The sequence below is a fragment of the Protopterus annectens genome, chromosome 4.part1 (assembly GCF_019279795.1).
Source record: "Protopterus annectens isolate FY-2018-M chromosome 4.part1, PAN1.0, whole genome shotgun sequence".
NCBI lineage: Eukaryota > Metazoa > Chordata > Ceratodontiformes > Protopteridae > Protopterus > Protopterus annectens.
Genome location: NC_056734.1, coordinates 452096146 through 452118670, shown reverse-complemented (window position 1 = coordinate 452118670; position 22525 = coordinate 452096146). Strand labels below are relative to the sequence as shown.

Below are 22525 nucleotides of genomic sequence, written 5' to 3'. Positions count from 1 at the left end.
TCGATTTGGAAAGCGAGTGTATTCTTCAGTGACCTTTTCCATCCGAGTGCTGAACTACTTGGCACACGTCATACGAATGCAGCGGGACCTAGTCACAGAGTTAGCTGAGTCGCCCCCAGACTTGCAGTAGGATAAGCGTCTGTTCTCTGCAAAGATGTCCACTCTGAAATCAGTGTCAAACATGTCCATGCGCTTCCTTTCTCATGCTACTGAAGAAGCAGCTAGGGCGGCTGGGTCTGGCGTAGCTATGAGGCGACACGCATGGCTCAGACTGTGTCAGTTTGCAGACCCCTTCAAGGCGTTTTTTACGAATGCCCCCTGCGATGGTTTTCCTCTCTTTCGGAGGACCATCTGTGACACCCTGATCCAGAGTGAGAAAGATGGGAAGACCTTGTCACCATTGGAATCCGCTTCTCTAACCCTCAAAGATCCTTTTCCCGGAATCAGAGAGGGCAAAAGAAGATGTGGTTCCGGAAATCTCAGTTTTCCCAGGATTCTCTGGACAACTCGTCCCCTGGAGGCAGAGGGGGACCTGATAGACGCCGGCCCAGAGGCAGAGGGGGTCCGAGGAACTTTGGGATTTAGGGAGCCCTTCTCAGACAGGCTCGCGCAGCAGTGTTGAGGGGTTGCCCGACTGCCCTACTCCGGAGGCAGTCGGGGGAAGATTATCATTGCACCTGGCAGCATTGGGAGTCCATAACTGCAGATCATTGGGTGCTACAAATAATATCCAGAGGTTACACGATCCCGTTTGTTGCCCCTTCAATCAGACCAAAGCGCCTCCCAGATATCTCATCCGCTCATAGGGAGATGGCAGGGCTAGAAGTTTCCAAGCTGCTTCAAAAACGAGCCATCGAACCCCCCCCCCGGTCAGTCCGGGTTAGGTGTTTACTCCAGGTTCTTTTTAATGCCAAAAAAGACTGGGGACCTCAGACCCATTTTGGACCTGTCGACCTTAAACCTGGCTGTTGCCAAACAGAAATGCCGGATGGTCACCATGCAGTCCATTCCACCGTATCTTTTGAGTATGCAACTGGATGTGCTCGATAGATCTCCAGGACGCTTACTACCATATCAAGATACACAGATGCTCCAGGAGATTCCTTCACTTCCAACTGGGAGCCAGTCATTTCCAGTTTTGAGCCCTACTCTTCGGTCTCACCACAGCCCCCAGGGTTTTCACCAAGGTAATGGCAGTAGTAGCGTCTCACCTGAGGCTTCAGGGGATTCAGGTATTCCCTTACCTAGACGATTGGCTCCTCGCTGCTTCCACCAGGCGTCTTCTTTGCCAATCCAGGGATTTCTTCCTACATCTTGCAGCCTTTTTAGGGATTACATTCAACGTTCCCAAGTCACTCTTGAATCCTGTTCAGATGTTAGACTTTATCGGTGCATAGTTGGACACCCTTCAATTGAAAGTCTTCGTAACTCCAGACAGGGTCCAGAGTCTAAATGCTTATGTCTCACTGATTCTTGGCCCCGGGTTGCCGACGTTGGCGGGTGTTCTCAGAGTCTTGGTTTGTATGGCTGCCGCAATTTCTGTCCTCCCCTGCAAGCGTTTTCACATGCGTGATCTACAATGGACTCTAGCCGTACAGTAGTCTTGGCTGGATCTCCCCATGGAATACCCAATTCATATCAGCAAAGCCTGCAGGGCGTCACTTCTCTGGTGTGACCAGTCGCCAGAGATTGTAAAGGGATGCCCCTTTGCTCCATCCACAGCCCAAGCCACAGTGACCACGGACGCCTCCCAGCTAGGGTGGGGGGGCGCATTATCTGGGAAGGATGGTCCAAGACACGTGGTCCCAGATCGAGACCAGATTGCACATCAGTGTACTGGCGATGAGAGCAGTGCTTTTAGCGTTGCAGGCCTTCCATAATGTTCTTCCTCTGGGAACTATTGCAATTCAGTCAGATATGTCTGTTGTCTGGTACATCAACAAACAGGGAGGAACCAGGTCTTACCCTCTGTGTTGCGAGGCTATGAGAGTTTGGGAGTGGCGAATGCCCACCAGTTGGTTTCTGTTTGCAACACACATCCTGGGAGGCTCCAACATTTAGCGGACAAATTGAGTCAGGCTAGTTTGATGCCATACGAGTGGTCTTTGAAGCAGTCCGTACCGTACCTTCCAACGCTAAGTGCAACGAGTTCTTCGCTCTGATCTCCTCACCAGGGGAGCCCCCCACAGATGCACTAGTCCATGCTTGGCCTCCTGGGCTTCTGTATGCTTATCCCCCATTAGCACTCATTCTGAAGTTTCTTCAGAAGGCTTGTCGACTGGGGTGCAAGGTGATACTTATTGCCCCATTCTGGCCTCGTCAGGTTTGGTTCCCCTTCCTCTGATCTCATGTTCTAGCTCTTCCTTTGAGTCTAGATCCCTGTCCAGATCTCATTTGTCATCCCTCAGGCATCTGTCCGCCCAGTCTGGACAGCCTCAAGCTGACAGCTTGGTTGCTCCAGTTCCCTTAATTGCCAGGACTCCCGGACTTTCGTCTTCAGTTAAAACTATTCTGGTGGCGGCTCCCAAGTCTTCCACCAGGAAGATTTACCGCTGTAAATGGAAAGATTTTCTATTTGGGCATCTCAGAGAAAGCTGGACCCTTTTATGGCCCCTGTATCCGCGGTCCTGAATTTTTTAGCCAGCATTTTTCAACAAGGGGCCAGTTCGTCTACTGTGAAAGTGCAATGGGTAGCTATTTCAAATTTTCATGTTGGCGAGAACATGAATGCCGTGGCCTCTTCCAGATTGTGTAAAGCTTTTATTAAAGGCAATTTTCTTTTACGCCCTGCAGTTAAGAATCCTGTTCCTCCTTGGGACCTTACTTTGATTCTTCAGGCCTTGGTTGCACCCCCCTTTGAACCTGCAGCTTCAGTGGATTTAAAGTTTCTATCCTGGAAGACAGCCTTCCTAGTGGCTGTTACTTCAGCTAGGTGGGTTTCTGAGCTTCAGGCCTTGTCTGCTGTGCCCCCTTATTTGATCTTCCATAAGGATAGGGTTTCTGTCCGCACAAACCCTTCTTTCTTACCAAAAGTGGCATCTGAATCAAACATTAACCAAATAATTAATCTGCCTGTTTTCTTCCCAAATTTTCAAAACAAAGGTGAATATAAACTGCATTTACTCGATGTTCATAGACAACTTGATTTTTATTTGCAAAGAACAAAGCTGTTCCGTAAGTCTGACCAGTTGTTTGTGTCCTTTTCTAAGCCCTTTTAGGTAAGGCCATCTCCAAAGTTTCTTTAGCTAGATGGATTACTCTATGTATTTTGCAGATTTACAAAGACAAAGGATTGTCTCCACCTGGTCCGACTCACTCTACCAGATCTATGGCGACGTCTGCTGCTTTCTGGTCTAGGGTGTCACTGGATGACATTTGTGTGGCGGCGACTTGGGCTAAGTTGCATGCCTTCATTTCTTATTGTAAGTTGGATTTAATCTCTATTGGGAGAGCATCTTTTGGTTCTGCGGTGCTCCGGAATATCCTTCCATGAGGGCCTCCCAGGGGTGAGAGTAACTGGGGACTCTGTCCCACAGGTTGAAGATAAAATGAAGTAAACTACTTCAGATAAAGAAGTTATGGACTCACCATAACGTTCTATCTGAGTAGTTGCACTTCATTTTTCTTCAACCTTCCCCCGAAACTTCTCATGTTATGATCATGTTATGGTTTCTTTCTAGTTTGAGTTGCTGGTTAGTTTGATTTGCAGCAAACTCGATCTGAGGGAAGGTAGTAGATGGTGGTGTGTTATGGGTAAGGGGGAGGAGCTTGGAGCTCTGAGCAGATGCTTGTGAAATTGCTGGCTCAGATCCGATATGGATCCGAATACCCACAGGTTGAAGAAAAATGAAGTATAACTACTCAGATGGAATGTTATGGTGAGTACATAACTTCTTTTTTAACATGCAGGTGGGTATGCCATAAGTAGGCCTTTTTGATCCTCCAGACAACAGGTATCTCAGGAAGTTTTTCACAAGGATTGCACATGCCGTGCTTTTTGGAAACTCAGTCTCTCTCTCTCTTAGTTACTGGTCCTCCTTTCTGCGAGATTTACTCTGGTTAAAGGTCAGATACCTTGGAGCCTGCCTGCTTGGTCTGTAAATTATCATTAACTTTTAATATATGGCTTGGGTGACCAGCAAGGTTCTCTCTCAAGGTAAAGTAATTATTTTTTTTTGTATCCCTAGACTTCATACAATTTCATATTGCTCAATGACAGTTTGGCAGTGTCAAATTCCCTTAAACAAAGCCATAAAGTCTGCATACTTGTTTATTTATCTGGCTTCTAGGAGCACTTCTAAACTTTTAGTGAAGATCCCAGTGGTTTCCTATCTTTGAAGTATGTATATTGCTTTGTAGCCTGAAAAGGGCATAATTTACATATTTTAGTTGGAAGTTAACGGTGGTCTTCTAACACTATAAATTGCTATTTCCTCCTTACATTACTTCATTCATTCATTTTCAGCCATATGGTGCCATACTTCTCATAAGACTGTGACTGCCCTCACTGGATTAGTAATCAAGGAGCCTCAGTCTTCACCACTAGCTACAGTGGGAGACGTAGTTACAGTGGGGGACGTTCACTGAAAGGATGACAAGTACACACACACATTATTTCCAGATGCAGCTGTCTGCATCAAGTGCAATTTCCCTTAAGAGCACACAGAGACCACAGTCAGTCCAGGGCTGGTTTCCCTTTCTCCAGATCCCCAGTAAGACTCCCCACTGGCACAGCTATAGAGTTGATATCTCAGCTGAGTGACCAAGCTAGACTTCCAGCACTCTCTCTGTCCAACCTGTGCTTCATGTCCTTGCCCAAGTAGCTGACACACGCACTCTTTCAGGTTTGATTTACACACACACACACACACACACACACACACACACACGTACACACACACGTACACACACACGTACACACACACGTACACACACACACACGGGAAAGGCTGACACAGGTTTGCTAGCTATGCCCCCTTCTGCCCAGACTACAAGATCATTTCCACTGCCACCAGTCACTCCTTATCAGCTATTTTAAGGCCCTTAACAGAGGGTGTCCAATTTTACTGTGTAATATTAATACTAATACAAATAATAGTTAGTCCAAGAGCAAAGCTGTTAGGAGTGACCCACACAGTGTCACCAAATAAATATGCAATTACTCTCAAACCTTTATCTCTACACAGATCAGCCATAATGAAAGGTTTAAATATATTTAATAATACGTTCACAGTGGCATCAGCGTTCAAGACCACAGGAAATATTTAAAATAACATTGCAGTACAGGCTCACACAAATAAAGAAGAACATCTAAACTAAGCTTTACTGTGTTACTGACCTGAATCTAAGAGAGTTATACCGTTCCCTAGAAACTAGAGCAAGGCAGATGTGGTGAATGGATCTTGTTGTTGTTGTCAGGTCCAAGACCGAATGTAAAATGCTCTGTCTCACTAACAGACTTCTCAAATTTAATATCTAAAATATTACAGCTGGGATAGCTTGCAGAATAACATCATTTCTGGTCGTCTGACCTTAGTTTCCAGGCCAAAACCCCCATTGTAGAACTTGATATACAGACAAGGGCTTTTCCTCAGATCTTTGGCCAGTGCTGGAAGTAATAAAATAATTGCTTTCCTTCATGCTTCAAAAGTAACAATTAGTTCACTTCAAGGACCATACAGAAAGCTTCCTAGTACAGACCTTGTGTCTCTACTTGAATTGCAAACTTGAGAGAGAGCCTCTTTATTGTGTTCTGTAAGGTAATTTAATTTCAGATATTTTTTCTAAAGTTTGCAGGACTGAGGTTAACACTCCAGTTTCCTCTCTTAAAATAAATACATTTAAATAGTTATAGTAGTGCATGTACATTTCTGTTCTCTTCCAGTAGGGCACACCGTGGTTTCAAATACAGCACTTTGGTAATGCCTTTTCAACACACACCTCTGTACAAGCAGTTTGATATACACATGACATACAGTTCTAATGCATTTGTAACATAAGCATCTTGTATAACTTATTTCAATATTCACCAATGATCTATATATTTTTTTTTTTTACAAAATTTCAGCTGGCTGTGTTCTTACCATCTCCCTTTGTCACTAAAGCCTTGAAGCTTCTCTCTTCTGATTGGGTAAAGTTAATTTAAAAAATTAGGTTATGCAGTCTAAACCATTGTACTGCCCTTTAGTTAGTAAAAATGTAGTAATCATTTGAAGGACAAGGCAAATGCAGCTGTAATGTTGATTAAGGTTACTTTGTAAAAGATTGTGTTTGCTTTTTCACTGTACCTGGCTGATGGCAAACCAGTAATGTATTGATAGTACTGCAGTCTTTTAGTGTGTGTGTGTCTTAGTGTTAAGTGTCATCTTATACTGTGTTGCATTGTTTCCTCTGTCATGGCAGAATGGCATCCATGACCAGCACATCTGCATGGTTCTTATCAGGTGACAGGCAGCAGAGTTTCTCAGTGTTATGATCTCTGCCTCACACCTGTAGGGCCAGTGGATCAGTTCTGATCAGTAGTCTCTGACTGTGTGTAGTTTTGCAGGTTCATATTGTCTCTGTATGAGTTTTTTCATAGTTTATTTTCTGTCCCACCACCAAATAAAGCACACTGGTCGATAGGTTGCACTAAATCATATATATTTACCCTTGCTGTTGTGACCTGGGTTGTGACTGATTAAATTCCAAGAAGGACCTTTTTGATGTACCCCAGTTAACAAATGGATAACTAAACGAATGAGGAATCTGATTTTCTGGGTTATTAAACATGGGCATTATTTCTGTATTTTAAGAGCTCAAAAGTCTGTTGTTGTTATTGATTCTTAAGTTTTAAGTACATGTTTTCTGTCTTTTTATTCTCAAATAGAAATTGCCTCCAAGATTCCTATGGTGTGACTGGATTGGCTTTTAGTGGAGCCCAAGTGCAAGGAGCTAGTGTTATTCTGTGTCAAGATGTGATGGATGTGAAAACTGCAGAAGCGGCCATGCAGCAGTTGAAGGCAGCTGGCATTCCTGAGAAGAACACCATTGGCTTCATGTTTGCCTGTGTGGGCAGGGGCCAGCAGTACTATGGCAATAAAATGAATGTTGAGGCAGATGCTTTCAGGAAGACCTTTCCAACTGTTCCTTTGTTTGGCTTTTTTGGAAATGGAGAAATTGGGTGTGATCGAATAGTGACAGGCAGTTTCTCTCTCCGTGAATGTTCCAGCCGGTTAAAGGATGAACTTATTCATTATTACACTACTATAACTGTTCTCATTCATTTAGGATCCACAAAGGAAGACTATCATTAAGGCATTCTCTGTGATGGAACATTAATGGCCTATGTTTTTAATCTGAAAACTTTCCAGAAGCGTCTTTAGACAAGACAAGCTGTATTGCATACATTCTGCCCTACGTAAAACTGTATCATGATAAAATGCTAGACAGTGTAACATAGCTAGTGATTGCAATGGTAAAGTTTCTTTTCCATTGCTTGAATTTACATATAAACCAGGAAGCTTGGAAATTACAGAGGGAAAGAATCGGACCATGCAAGTTAATTTGGCTGCTATCGAATACCCTGGAAAATTTTTCTGTTCCAAGATATAAACAGCTTGGGAAAAGTAATACTATAAAGTTCAGGAATGCCTCAGATGTGCATTTCTGCATCAAATAAAAAAATTATAGTTGTGGTAGTTTCCGCTTTATGTAGCACTCCCCAATGAAAGAGAATACCAGGGGATTACTGCTTGCTCACACTGATGACTACTGCTTTGCCTTACTGCTGTTCATCATCTGGTTTGATTTCATTTGTCCACACCACTTTTGATCAATTTTTAAATAGTAGCAGACATAATCCATGCAGCATGCTTTGAGATTATAGTGGTTGGGTTTTGAATCACTTTTGTGGTGTCATTGTTTGTCACAAGACTTTTGTGTGTTGTTAACTACAAGAAGTAGTTAACAAATATGACTTAACTGTATAAAACAAATGGTGCAGTTTCACCTTTTTTTTCTTAAAGAACAATTCAGCTGTGCTTCTTGTTTTAATCTGCTTTCAGCAGATAGCACTTGGATTAACGTCTGCATCATTGCATTTGGTGGTGACAGTTGTCAGCGGTTCGTTATTGTGGAAGGGCTACCATATTGGGATGCCTGTTGGATCCAGTTTATTCAGAACAAGAATAGTCAGTTGTAATCAAGTGTGCTATGAAATCAGTGTGATTGTGGAACTGTGGGTGCAAGGAGATTTCTCTGTATACAAGGGTCTCATAGTTTCAGAAATAGTATATTTAGAGATATGGTGGTGTGGGAGGTTTGCACCCCCACACCGCCTCTCCTTAAAAAAATGCCTCTTTTTTTTTTAATACTGTCAACGTCAAGAACTTGATTTGTTGGCAAGTTCAGTTGTTTCTGGTCCAACATTGGTGCAATGTTTAACCTAGATTCTCTTAGGTTATAAGTTCAATTATCCTGCAATGTACGCACAATATGGATTTCTTTACTATCGATGGAAGTGTCTGTCAACAGAGTGCTGTGATATAGTAGTCAAAGCATAATTGCTGGCACCACAGAGATTTGCGGTGTGCTCTTGTTATGTTATTATTTTGTTAAATTGAGCAGATAGGTTGCTCTGGCCATTGTTACTTGTAACTGTTATGAGTTTTAACAAGATTATACACCTTTTAATTCTTTGTTATAATGTCCTTACTGCCAATAGCAGCACATTTTTATTAACTTATTCATGGAGTCACAGTCTGTTTAGAAGTTGGATTCAGCTCATAGGCATGGATGGATGGATGGATGGATGAATAAGATCGATGCTTATATATTAGTGCTCTACACTGACTGTCATGTAGTTAAATGCTTGTGCAGGACTGTTGCTGTTCTATTGGCAACCTGGCTTGGACATGTATATGCATTATTTCATCCCCTGACAGACCACCTGTATTTATGTTCCACCTCCATATTGCATGCATTGATACTACATGTCTGATTTAGCCACTTCTGTTTTTACAGACACAACTGAAACCTCACGATTACTGAAAGTGTGCAAAGGTTCGCAATTTTACAAAACCATCACACTCTTGAAAGGAACACTGGAGTAGTACTAGAGTGTTAGAGCTTTTATTTGGTTATTCTCTTGAGCCTTCTTTAGTCATGAAAACCAAGATAGTAAACTAGAACCTTTTTAGCCACACTTGATATCTCGTGATCTACTCACCACTTATCAAGACTCTTAGCACATTGAACTGTTCATAACTTTGAAACTTTCATTTTTAAAATGCAGATATTTATAGAGCCATTAAACCATGGAGCAATAATGACACCTAGACTAAACTGCCAGTGTAGCTGTTTGCTTTCAGGCAGCGTCAAGTCCACCACTGCCCCCCTTCCAACCCTCAGTAGACAAAAATAATTTTTGAAACTGGGGCGACATACTAGAGTATCAGTTTAGAGTACTTGTTGCATAGTGGGAACTTGTTTCTTACACTGATTGTGCCTGCATATATTCTGTTGTGATCAGTGTACTACCATGATAAACTGAATGAATGTGTAAATGAATGAATAAATACATACACCAGGATCATCTGTCGAGGAGACTTTATATTCCTTTCATTGATCAGTAAAGCAGAAGGTGAGATTCAAAAAATAGCATTTTGGGCAACTTTTGTGAACTTTGCAAGGTCTGCCAGATGGTCAATATTTGATGCCTTGTGTCGGCAAGACATCTGTGGCTATTTCTTCATTTATTTTTGGGTAGAACTACTTTGACATTGCTGTCTTCTTTGCCATGTGCAAAGTGAACCATTTTAGCCTTCTCCTCTAATCAAGGCACAGTTTTTCATTAATCATTTCTTTGTACAGAACTGATCATCAAAGTAAGTTCCACAAAACCCTCTAACCATTTCCTTGATCAAAACTGACAACAACCCTTTTCTTAATAACCCACTTGCACATGCATGTTTGCAAGTGTTTGCAGAGAGGCAAGTCCAGCTTTGCTACGTAGACTCCCTTACTTATATGTACTAACTCTTGCTCACACAACCGTGGGGAAAGGAGAAGCATCCTAATACAGTGCATAGCAGTTTTGCACAAACAGTAGTACAGCAGTACCTAAAGTACAACATGGTCATTCGTCCTTGGAGGAAGGAAACCTCTTATTCTGCTGCAGAACTGACTTGTCACAGCAAAAGGTGGAGAACGGGCAAGAGCATATTCCCACCAGGAAGGCTGTGAGTTGTAACAGACACAGATGCACACGTGTTAGTGTGCATGTTACACATTACTGATATTATCAGCCTCATGCTCACCAGAAGAGCTAACGTTGTGTAGAAATCCCTTATGGATGCCTTGATTATAACCTTCCATGATTGTTTTCTAGTAAGCAACAGATGTGTTCATAGGTTCATAGGTTGGTACTAGGCTATCGGCCCTAGGGCCTATGCAAGCCTAGCCATAACAATTCCCTGGATATTTCTTCCCACAATATTTTGTTGTATTGTGTGTATTGTTGTTGGAAGGCTTGATGATTGGCAGGCATGGGAAGGAAAAAATATATGCTGTTTGCACTGGACTTTTCCTCTTTGTGATCTATCTTGGATTGTTGCAAACCCATACGTAAATAGATGGCATGTTCACTCCAGTGCAGCCTTATTATTTTGTTTATGCTCCAGATGTCAATTACAGTACTGCTTTGACAGGTGATATAATACTTTTATTGTGATCTGTGTCTTGTTGCACATTCTTATGTATTACCATGAAAGTCCTGCCTTCCATGGTGTTACTGGTTTAATTGACAAAAGGGTGTCACCAACAGGGTGTCTACCAGTACTTAGAATAGGTGAAACCTACTCCACACACACCCACACCTATTTCCTTCCTGCTTTCATGTAATAGACTGCAGTGATCTGCTTGTTTTATTAATCTGTACATCAGAAGCTGCACATTTATTCCACAATGTTCAGTAAGCATTTGACAAACTGACTGCCTAAAGACTGCTACCCCACCAAAACACAACCTGGCCAGCATTTTAAGGATCACGGTGTAATTTCTCATGTAATACTGCCTCATATCAACTCCGTTCAACTCTTGCTTCAGTATTGTATGTGTTTGTTATCCTTATAAGACTTCAGATAGTCATGAATGGAATACTGTCTGGACCATGTGAAAAGTATGTGGGGTTTCAACAGACCCCTGCAGATTTTTATAGGCATGTCGTTTTCCTAACCTTCTGCTGTTCTTTTCCCAGTCATGTTTTCTGCAGCAGTTAGGTTTGTTCTCACCAAATGTTCCAGCTATCCTGTTTTGCACAAGGAAAAGGAACTTGTATGTTCCACCCATTTCTTCTCCTTCACTGAAGTACTTTGTGTTGATGTCCTCTTATTCCTATGTTGCAGTATTCTTAGTGTGGAATTTCCCACCTCAGGCAACGGAATGTCGGCTCCTATACAAAAGCTTAGGCCTGGCTGCTGAACGTGTGTGGGACGTCACACACAGGGCCATAAACCAGGGACCTTAAATGTTATGTCTGCACGCACAGACCTCAGAACTTTTTAACCGCAATCGATGTCTCATCGATCGCTTCACTCCTCTACTCGAAGACTTCTAAAGCTAAGTACCCCGTTGGGGATTTTCGCCTTTTATTTGCTGGAGCTTGGTTTGCTGTTGTTACTGTTAGCCGATGTCAGCTAAGAAGGATAAATGTCGATGCAGGAGCCAGATGCCGCATAAAGATATGCACGACTGTTGCATCTTTTGTCTAGGCTGGGAGCACGACCATACCGCTTACTCCATTTGTTATTCTTTTGTACCGAAGACCCTTAGTAGCAGTCTGGCCACCCTTAACTTATACTTGGTAAACCAGAGTCTCAAAAAACTTAGGATGAATCCCGAATCGGCCGCTGCGATGGTGCCACCACAGAAAATGGCCAAGGTTTCTAAGCCAACTTTCCTCTGCTTCTCTGCCATCGGACATCATGCCAGCTTCTGATGTAGGGGTTGAGGGACGTCCAACAGAACTGTCTACTTGGACAGCCCCCCTCAAGGAAGCCATTTTGGAAGTTACGGCCAGAGCGTCTGCAGCGATAGCCCTGATGTCTGTCCCAACCGATGTCAAGGGGGAACCAGATATCGCTGGATGACCCACCGGAATACCACTGCCTGAAATCCCTACCATTTCCCAGGCTCCTGAACCCATGCCTTCCCCGAAGTACACCTGTAAAAAGGAAACAAAAACAAAACACCGGACTCCACCTACTGGAGTCGCAGACTGGTAATCATTTACCAGGTCCTTGATGCAAGCCTTCATAGCCCTTCAGCCCACAGCCACTTCCCCTTCTACTATTCCAGTGCTTAATCCCAGGCCTGCTTCTGCCCCTTCTCTCCCTTTGCCTACTGCCCAGGAAGGAGAGGAAGAACAGGAACGGTACTACTCATCTTCTGATTAATCAGTCTCCTATTCCTCACAAATTGCCTCCCCTCTTTAATACTATTCCCCAGATGAGGAATCCATAGAAGGTGACTCCCTTCCAGAAGGTATCACCTTTGGGGAGACTATCACAGAAATGAAAGAATACTTTAAATGGGACACTTCCCAAATGACACCCAAAGAAGGTACTTTGAACTCCTCCAAGTGGAATCTCTTTCGTCCTCAGCCATTCCACTTGTCATCCCTGCCTACCTTGATGCTTTCACCTCAGCATCAAAGAACCCAGACTCACAGCCCCCAGCCCCTAAGAGACCTGACTGGTTCGACAATCCAGATGAACAGAAATTCCTAGTAAAGCCACCCCTGGCAGACCCTGCTGTCATTGCTGTATCCCCTGATAAGCAGTCTAGACAGATTCCTTCAGTATCTCTTCTGCCCACTGATAAAGATAGCAAATGTGTGGACAGGATAGGAAAAAAAAGGTTTACACCTCCTCCACCCTAGCCTTCCGAGCTATCAACTATCAAACCCATATGATTAAATATGCCTTGGACCTAGTCTCACACGCCTCTACTCTCCTGGCATCCACCCCTGATTGTCCCACTAAATCTGAGATGGCATTTAAATTGTCCCTGGCTTCCCAGGTAGCCAGACAATTCTATTAGATGCAGTTACAATGCAGCAGAGGCCTCTGCTAGGTCTGCTGCTTATGCATTAGTACTCCGCAGATGCTCTTGGCTACACCTCTAAACCCCTACCAGAGGATTTCAAGTCCAAAATCCTAGACGCCCCTGTTGGTAAACAGTCTGCAGACCTGTTCAAAAACCTGCAGGAAAAAAGTAAAGTGCTTCAGGACATCAAGCACTTGCTTGTGTCCCCCATCCCTAAATACTACAGGAATTTCCCAGCTAAGACTACCTTTGTCAGGAGCCCCCCTCATTTGCTACCCCTTCCAGCATAGGAGAGGAAGTAAGAGGCAAACCTCCTCCAGACCAGTTGCCTCACAAGCCAGTCAAAGACAGCCTTTTCAAGATAGAAGTGGCCCCAACAATGTGTGACTGCCTTGCCCAACTTCCCTTGTCAGCCCTCCTTTCCTACTGCTTTCCCATTTGGAAATTCATCACATCAGACCGCTTGGTACTGGCAATCATACAAAATGGATATTTCCTTTCCTGGAAGAAAACCCCCCTTCCAAGGGGTATTCCTTTTCCCCAAAAAAATCAACTCCATCTCTTCCCTCACATACTGCAAGACCTTCTGAGATTAGGAACCATAGAACCTGTCCCTCCAGGCCAGGAAGGAAAGGGCTTCTACTCGAGACTTTTTCTGGTCTCCAAAAAACATGTCCTTTGGAGACTAATATTACATCTATCCTTCCTAAATCTTTTTCCTAAAATGTTATCCCGTCAAACCAGTCTTCCTTTATTGCCAGTCCAGGCATTTATAGCCACTCTAGACCTAAAGGAAGCATATCTCCATATTCTCATAAAACCCTCCAACAGAAAATTCTTACATTTCACTGGGTCCTGCTCTCATTTTCAGTTTACAGCCTCGCCCGTTGGTTTGTCTACTGCACCCAGGGTATTTACAAAATATCTAGCCCCAGCCATAGCTTTCTGCAGAAGCAAAGGTGTCCATATCTACCCCTACATAGATGACATCCTCATTCTAACAGAAACAGAGGACACCCTGCAAAATCATCTGAGGTTCACCACTTCCTACTTCACAGCTTGGGATTCACCCTCAACCTCCCAAAATCATCCTTAATCCCTCAGCAGGACACTATCTTTTATGCTGCAGGATCAGAACAAACCTGATGCGGGCTTTCCTCCCCCAGGACAAAGTCCTGTTACTCTCCACTCACTTTCAAACCCTGTTGCAGGTTCATCAGATATCTGCAAGACAATTCCTGTAAATCCTGAGACTCATGGCAGCCACCATCCTGATGCTGCCCCTAGCCAGAATGCACATGTGAAAGCTCCATTGGTACCTGTAAAGTGTGGGCACACCACCAACATTCCCTAGAGCAACAACTTACCCTCCTGCCCTGCCTAAAAGCAGAACTAAGGTGGTGGAGCCATCAAGTACTTCTGAACCTAGGCCTTCCATTACAACCACCCTCCCCAGCCCAGCATATGCATACAGATGCATCAGACCTGGGGTGGGGGGCTGCCATGAAAGGTTTCATGGTACAGGAGGCCTGGAGTCCTACCCTCCAAAAGAAACATATCAATGTATTGGAAATTACTGCAGTTCTTCTAGCTGTGAAAGCCTTCCTTCCTGTCCTTCAACTGGGCCCCTTCAGATATTCACAGACAGCACCACAGTCATGTGATATCTCAACAAGCAGGGGGTCTACCTCTTGTGCTGGATAACACTACAAATTTGGGACCTCGCCTCCAGGCACAATTTAACCCTGCAGGCAACATGCATCCCCTCTCAGGGCAACAAACAAGTGGATATTCTCAATAGAACATCCTCTCTACAGCACGAGTGGATGTTGGACAGGGGTACCTTAAGAGTGGATGTTGGACAGGGGTACCTTAAGAGTGGATGTTGGACAGGGGTACCTTAAGAGTGGATGTTGGACAGGGGTACCTTAAGAGTGGATGTTGGACAGGGGTACCTTACGAGTGGATGTTGGACAGGGGTACCTTTCTAGACATTGTCCATTGGTGGGGCGCACCTCAGGTGGATCTGTTTGCCTCCCCGCAGGACAGACTGTTGATAAAACTCTGCACGAAGGACCACTCTCCACTTGCCTGGAGGGTAGTTGCCTTCAGCATTCCATGGAAGCACGGTTTCTATATGCTTGCCCACCCTTCCCTCTCATTCAAAAAGCCCTCCCGAAAATCAGGAAGGATAGACCAAAAATCTTACTGGTGACTCCCTACTGGCCAAGGCAGCACTGGTTCCCTTACTTCTCTCATTAGCCAAGGGCAATCACCACAAGTTACCCCACAAGGTGGACCTTCTCACACAACAAAAGGGAACTCTAATTCATCCTCACCAGCAGATGTTAGGCCTAACATTCTGGGTGATAAACCTCTAATCCCTTTCCGACACCACTACTCAACAGGACATGCTTTTAGTCCTGAGGGAGGCCAGGCAACCAACTACTAGGAAATCCTACTTATCAAAATGGGAAAGATTCTCCAAATGGTGTCTCCATAAGGACAGGCACCCCCTGCCAGGCAGATTCCCACAGTCCTTACCTATGTGTGTGAACTAATTAAGACTGTTTTTTGTACTCTTCAGTAAAAGTCCACCTATCAGCAATTTCAGCCTACCACTACGTTCTGAGGTCTGTGCGTGCTGATGTCACATTTTAGGTCCCTGGTTTATGGTCCTACATGTGACGTCCCACACACCTACAGCAGCCAGGCCTAAGCTTTTGTATAGGAGCCGATGTTCGGGTCGCCTGAGGTGGGCAAATCCCACACTAACAATACTGCAACATGGAGGAGAAGGACATCTAAGGCTATGGTAAGATTCTACGCAACTATTCTTTCTTAGTGGGAGATAACACACCGGAAATACACTGTTATGATTTGTTCCCTCCATCACTAGGGACACTAGGTAATATATTTATTTATTTGTCTTTGTTGACTGGAGAAGTCAAACTGGCCAGGGCCCATTTTTAGTGGCAGTCCAGGAGTAAAACCTCCAGCAAATTAAATTTACATTACGTATGACATAAACATAATTTGCAGAAATCACATTGACAGTAATAAGCATGTAATGTCCAGAAATATAACCGTGTTCCTCAGCAGGTAAGAGAGCATGAGCCATCAACACTGCTGTCAGTTTTCACCAGTGCACTAGGCCTGCTTCATGGGTAGTTGCTAGGCATGCAGTCCAGGAGACTGTTTTAGGGGCCCCAGACCAAATTCCATATTGCCCTAAAACATTGTCAAAGTGACTTGCTCAAGGTCGCACAGTAGACAGATAGAGACTGAGAGAAACAAACTCTGTACCACAGGAAGTAGCTCATTAGCAGATCATAGCATTAATTAAATAGCTGACTGCCTGCTAAGTTCAGTATTTGCAGACCCTGCTTCTGACAGGCAGTGTATTGACACTTTTAAGAAAATATTTCTCATTTCTTTTTCAAAAATAATATAAACCACATATTTTTACACTTTAGCATAATAGGACTTTGTGAAAACTGTTTTCTTTCAATTGCTTATCAGGTGAAAAATTTCTTGATAGGATGTCTAAGGTTCTTTTGTATATTTGTTGCTTATATGTCAAGCAGCATAACTTGCATAACATGGATGTTTCCATCCAGGAGCACTCAGAGCTTCTATTAATCATTTTCTGAGCAGTGTGCAGTTTACATGTTATGGATACATCATTCAGTGACCAAGTCCTTTTCAGGGCAATATGTAGATTTTGATTTGTTTGAACATGTCACATCAGCAAGCCACAGAAGGACAAGCCCTTTCAGCTAAATATGCTGAAATCCAAAACTTTCATGTCTTAATGCGTAGGTTTGTGAATTTGAAATTAGTTGTATGAGGGAGAGCAGGAGGCTTGCCAGTGTTGCAAGAGAAAGTTGTGGATTTTAACTGTTTTGCGTTAACTGGGTTGTAGGATCATGGCTACGTGAAAGTGAGTTGAAATATACCGTAATTGCATTGGCTGTGAAACCTGGCTGTATGGAATAGAAGAGCTATTTCTTCATCCTGTAGCATTTTTTTTTTTTTTTTACAACTTCCAGCTTCTCCCATGCACTGTTTTCCATTAAGTAGACTTCAGTAAGCATCAGTTGTGCTGGCAGGTTAGAAGTTAGAGTGATTTTTTTTTTCCAGCATCTGTGGCTAAAACCTCTTTGTGACTTTCCTTCCTGGTTAGCTGTATCTTCAGTTATCTTGTTACTTGCTCATCCTGGTCTCAGCATTCCTTGTTAATGGTCAGATTCAGAGAAAATTGCCACTGTGCAGTCAGAGTTTGCAGTTTTGATCATTCATCTAGAGTGCCTGGTCAGATTGGCAGTGGAGTTATCTATTTTGCTTCTTGATGTAAGTAGCAGGTTTCCTTCCTAGAGGTAATGTTAAGTACGTATACTGTTCCAGAAGAATGCCAGGCAGTTCTTTCCATGAGCAAAAAGCTGTGCCTTTTCTTGATGTTTCTGTTAACAAGGAGTCAGGGGGGAGAACCATTCTTGACATAAGAAATAGTGGAATTCATTCATTTTTGCTTTCCCTTTCTTGTTTCCTTCTTTCCCTGTTGAGCAGTAGTTTTGATGTGCTGTAGGGATATGCAGAGTGCATGCAAGTGCTGCAAGGATATTCCTTAGTTTAAGAATAGGAGACATGATTCCACTTTTGGATGCTTCTATGTAGCTTGCTTATCCTGTGCCCCCAAGACTTTTACAAAGGTCATTTATGCAGCAGTAGTAATGTTTGAGTGTTCTGGTCCCGTTTTAAATGGACATTTACCTGTTAGAGGCTGTCTTACAAGATGGTCTGGTGGAGGTGGTACAGAAAAGGCTTCAGAATATTTTAATTTAGGTTTATTTGGTTAGGGAAATCACAGTTTTTTTTAGGCATTGTGAATGTATCTCTTACTCAGTAGCTGTCATACACTGGGTTTTATTTGATTCTCACATGGTAAAGACTTTTCTCCTGGAGAAGGTGTTAGTATAACGGTTACTTAAATATGACTGGGCGATTCCTGGTTATGTCAGGCTTTCTTCAATTAAGGCATTTTAATGTACTGTAGCATCATACTTTGCCATTACATTTTCTGGAAGTGTGTGGTAATGGTACAATTTCATAAGGAGTTGTGGCTTATCTGCAGTGGTCTTTCTCATTCAGCATAATGATCTAAATCAGTTTATTTAGAGCATTTTAGATTTTACTTAATGAATTTCTCTGCAGTGAATGACACATTAGTTTTCATTCCTTTATACCCCCTTGTAGAAGTTTTTTATGATTTCTAGGTGGCATGCTTGGAACGTGGCCACCTGCCATCAACCCACACAGTTATAGCATGGTAGCATAAGGAGAACTCCTGGCCTTGTGCTCCTTGGTTCTTTCTTGCCACCCAGCACAGAGTTTTGTGTGTTACTTGCTCTGTTAGATGGTACAGTGTGCTGAGATTTTTTTATGTGGGCCTGAAAAGTGACTGTGTTGAGCTGACTAGTGTTTGCTTCTGCAGGAAGCTCTCTGACATCTGCTTTTGCAGTGGTTAAAAAAATAATTTTACTTTGTCTTTCTTACTGTGTCTGATACATGGGCTAAGAGTGACAAAGATTTTGTCTTAAAGTATATGTTGTCAAAATGTAACTGAAAGGAATTCTTCACAAAGATGTACAATAAAGACAAGGGTTTGAGCATTAAAAAAGTATGGTTTTATTGTTGGAGTAACAAATGTGTGTTTTCTTTGTTTTTTTGTTTTTACTGTACACATTCCTGTAATCCTTTTTTTTTTTGTAATAAATTGTCATTTGATGTGCTCATGGAGTTTGTGTAATGTATAACTTTGAAAGTCTGCCATGTTACTGTCTTTAATTTGTTGCGGAGTGCAGATTATTTTTACTTATGCATTGTCTCATATATTGCATTTTTCAGGAGCCTCTTGAAGGAAATTCAGCAGTGTGATATGTAAAATACGTAGGCATATTGAAACAGACACCAGCCTCTAGCTGGATCAGCTAGCTTTGAAATTACTGTTAGCAGTGTATTAGCCTGTACTTATTCTTACTGTTTTAGTTTTGTAATTTCCTTGTTGTTTTATGTTTGTGTTTCCCTATTTTATTTGCTGGAGGTCTGCAGATGTTTCAGTAGATCACTGTTATAGCATAAAGCTATATGGGACATTTCCTGCCAAGAATTGGATGTCTGGCTGAGTGGTTGATGTAGAAGTTTTTTGGTGCCTTCACATGGATCATATGTCCAAGGAGGCATGAGGAAATGAAAAATGTAAAAGGATAAGTATGGGTGCCAAAATTCAGAACTTTCTTGCTGTTGAAGTGTTCAGTCAGATGCTGTCCTGCCCAGCGACCTCTTTTCAGTGGACATCTTGTACAGGATTCTCTGGGCAGATAAGTGCCCCTCAGTGGACCTTTTCTTTACTTTTTTGACTAAAATTTGTGGTACATTTTTTCTTATTTCCCTTTGCCACTAGACATGTCCATATGGTAGACATATACCATACAAAGATTCCCATGCAACTTTTTTTTTTTTTTTTTTTTTTTTTTTTTTTGTGGAGCAGAATCTTGCAACATAGATTTCTGAGAAATTTGTCTATAACTCCAAGACATTCACAGTCTGTGTAACAGCCTTAACATATTTGTACAGAGCAAGTGCCTGAAAACTCTCATTTAGAGAGCTGGTACCATGAAAACTGTCTTTGGACATCCCCCCCTTCAGATGAGGAAGAAAAGTAACATCAAAGAGGATTCCAAAGCTACCCTGCCTTTGACCTCTATAGACCCGCACATCCTCGTTTGCTGTAACAGAGTCCTCAAACTGTCAGTCTGATGTTCCTGACCCCTCTGGTGTTGCTTCATGGAACACTACAGAAAACATGCATGTCCAGCAAGACTTGGATGTCAAGTTGTTGCTGAGAATAGAGAGCACTGCTTTTGTGTATCTGAAGTGCTTGACAGAATACTCCAGGTCTTAGTACAGCAGGGGGTATCAGGGTCATTTATCTGTCTGCTACGTCTAAAACAAGCTAAATACTCAAAGAAAAAAAATCTCAACAAAGCACCTTTCACCACTTTCCACTCCATCTCATATTAAGGAGTAAAAGGGTGAATGGTATAGGTCTTTTGCATTTTAAAACTTTCAGGCAACTTCTCCTGATGCCGCTCATTTGAAGAAAAAAAGGTCCTTTATCTTTCAGTTTCGGAAGAGGAAGGACTTAATTAAGCATCCTGTGTCTCTTCTTTTTGAGTCAAAATCTGAAGAAAACATTTCTTCTGACTCTTGGGTTGAGATTTCTTTAGACGCTATTTCTAAAATGAAGTTCCCTTTTCACTGGGAAGGAAAATAAACCTCAGAAAATCAGAAGAGGTATTATGACTTCCTTCATACAGTTTCCTTAATGTCAGACTTTGCAAAATATTTCTTTGGGTGATGCTTAAGATAATGACATTCTATAGTTCTAAATTATCACACCTCGTACACTTAGGTCTTTCTTTTGTGTGTGTATGCAGTGTATCTGCATGGCATGTAAGAAACATGATATGACAATTAGCATAATACACTGAAATTCTCAAACTGTGAAAGGCAGCAGTGTCAGTTTTTGGAAGCATTTGAGTGTTGCTTGATTTTGATTTAGTACACCACTTTCAAGCTGTCAAGTTTGTCTCTTGTATATCCTGCGACGATCACGACTATAGATCTAAAAGTTTTAATTGCACAAAAAAATAACAAACAATTGGTAAGCACTTAAAATGACTGCTTCTTCAGACCATGAATTTAAAACCCATGCTGACCAGTCAGAATCATTAAACGTTATACGATTTGTTGATTGTAATATGTTTGTTTAAAAGTTGTGCAACATAGAATGATTTTCTCACTACTGTAGACACGTGATGGTCAAAGGATAGATTACTATCTATGTGTGTTCCCAGGTCCCTGACTACTGGGTCACCTCTAAGAGGTGTGTTATCAATATGATAGTTACCAGGGGTGGATGACTTCCCGAAGGATGCTATTTTTCATTTCTTTGCATTTATTTTTAGGCCATGACTCTGACACCAGTTGTTCATTTGTCTCAGCCCTTCCTGGAGAACATTTGTGTCAGTGTGGGATTCAATGACAGCTCCTAATTTGCAATCTGCAAATTTAGTCAGCCAGAGATCATTGACATTGGCCTTGTCTCCAGTTTGTTTTTTCGGCGTTTCCCGGTTAGGGGTCGCCACAGCGGAACTCCGGTCCGCTAATGATAGGCAGTAGATTTTTATGGTGCCGAGTTCCAGCCTGGCACCCAACCTTCAGCGAAGGCACGCCCATTCACGCATGTCTTTTGAACGCCACTCAACCATGGGGAGGACATGCAGACTCCACACAGAAGACACTCCAGCCGAGAACTGAACAGGAGAACCTCTTGCTGTGAGACAACAACGCTACCGCTGCACCACCATGGCTATCTTGACTCCAGAGAAGTAAATACCAAAATGGTGTGGTCCAAGGACTGATCCATGAGAGATTCCACTTGTGACTGGTCTTGTTATAGAGTCTGACTCCCCAATTTTAATTTCTTGGGTCCTGTCTGTGAAACAGTTGGCTATCCACCAGGTGACATACGAGTTTGTACCTAACCTCTTGTGTTTGTTAACAATGTGGGGTATTGTGTCAAATGCCTTGGTCATATCAAGGTAGGCAATGTGAACCATTTTGCCTTCATCCACTGCTATGGTGACCTTCTCAAAGAAGTCCAAAAGGTTAAGTGGTTATGACCCAGCATTGGTGAAACCAAACTGGGTTGGATCCAGTGTGTGGATGTTTACTGTATCATTATTGATCATTTCCATGATAATTCTGTGAACTGTGCTTAATTTGTACTATGGATGTTTTCTTTTGTAACTACCTTTGGAGCTTTTTTTCCCGGGCCTCCGCTGAAAATGGGCATGTATCCATTCGGACTATCCCGATCAACAAATGTAAAATAAATAAATAAATAAAAATTCTTTCCATGGCTTTTCACACAAGACTGTTGAGACTTGTGGATCTGTAGTTTCAGGATGTGTAGATGGTCCACCTTTGTGTAGAGAGATTAATGCTGCTGTTTGCCATTCATGAGGCATGAAGGCTGTTTGGAGGCTACAGTTAAATAGCAATTCCGGACAGCCTGATGGGTCATGTTATATGCTGTTTAGAAGGCATCTGGGGGTATTTTCTGGGCACATTGATGCAGTGTTCCTGGAGCTGAATTTGTCAGCCTGTAGGTGTGCTATATCTTCTGACTCATTATAGGTGGCTGCATTTACTGTGAGCTCAGCACACAATTGCGTATTGCCTTTGAAGTTGCGGACATAGCTAAAGAATGCCTTGTGGGTGGTGTTGGCCAGGGAGGCCAAATTTACCTCAAATTTGGCTTTGGTAGACTTTTTGTCCTCTGAGTTGTTTAGTTTGATGAGAATGCTTTTAT

The 22525-nt window shown here is 42.6% G+C and overlaps 1 protein-coding gene across 1 annotated transcript in view; it reads left to right on the top strand.

The window, feature by feature from the left end:
- FBXO22 (F-box protein 22) overlaps positions 1-18883 on the top strand; it is a 381068-nt gene extending 362185 nt beyond the window's left edge. Inside the window, exon 7 of the mRNA XM_044070271.1 lies at positions 6869-18883. Coding sequence (XP_043926206.1) covers positions 6869-7295 — 427 coding nt within the window. The 3' untranslated portion in view covers positions 7296-18883. The remainder of the gene's footprint in view (positions 1-6868) is intronic.
- Positions 18884-22525: the final 3642 nt, after the last annotated feature.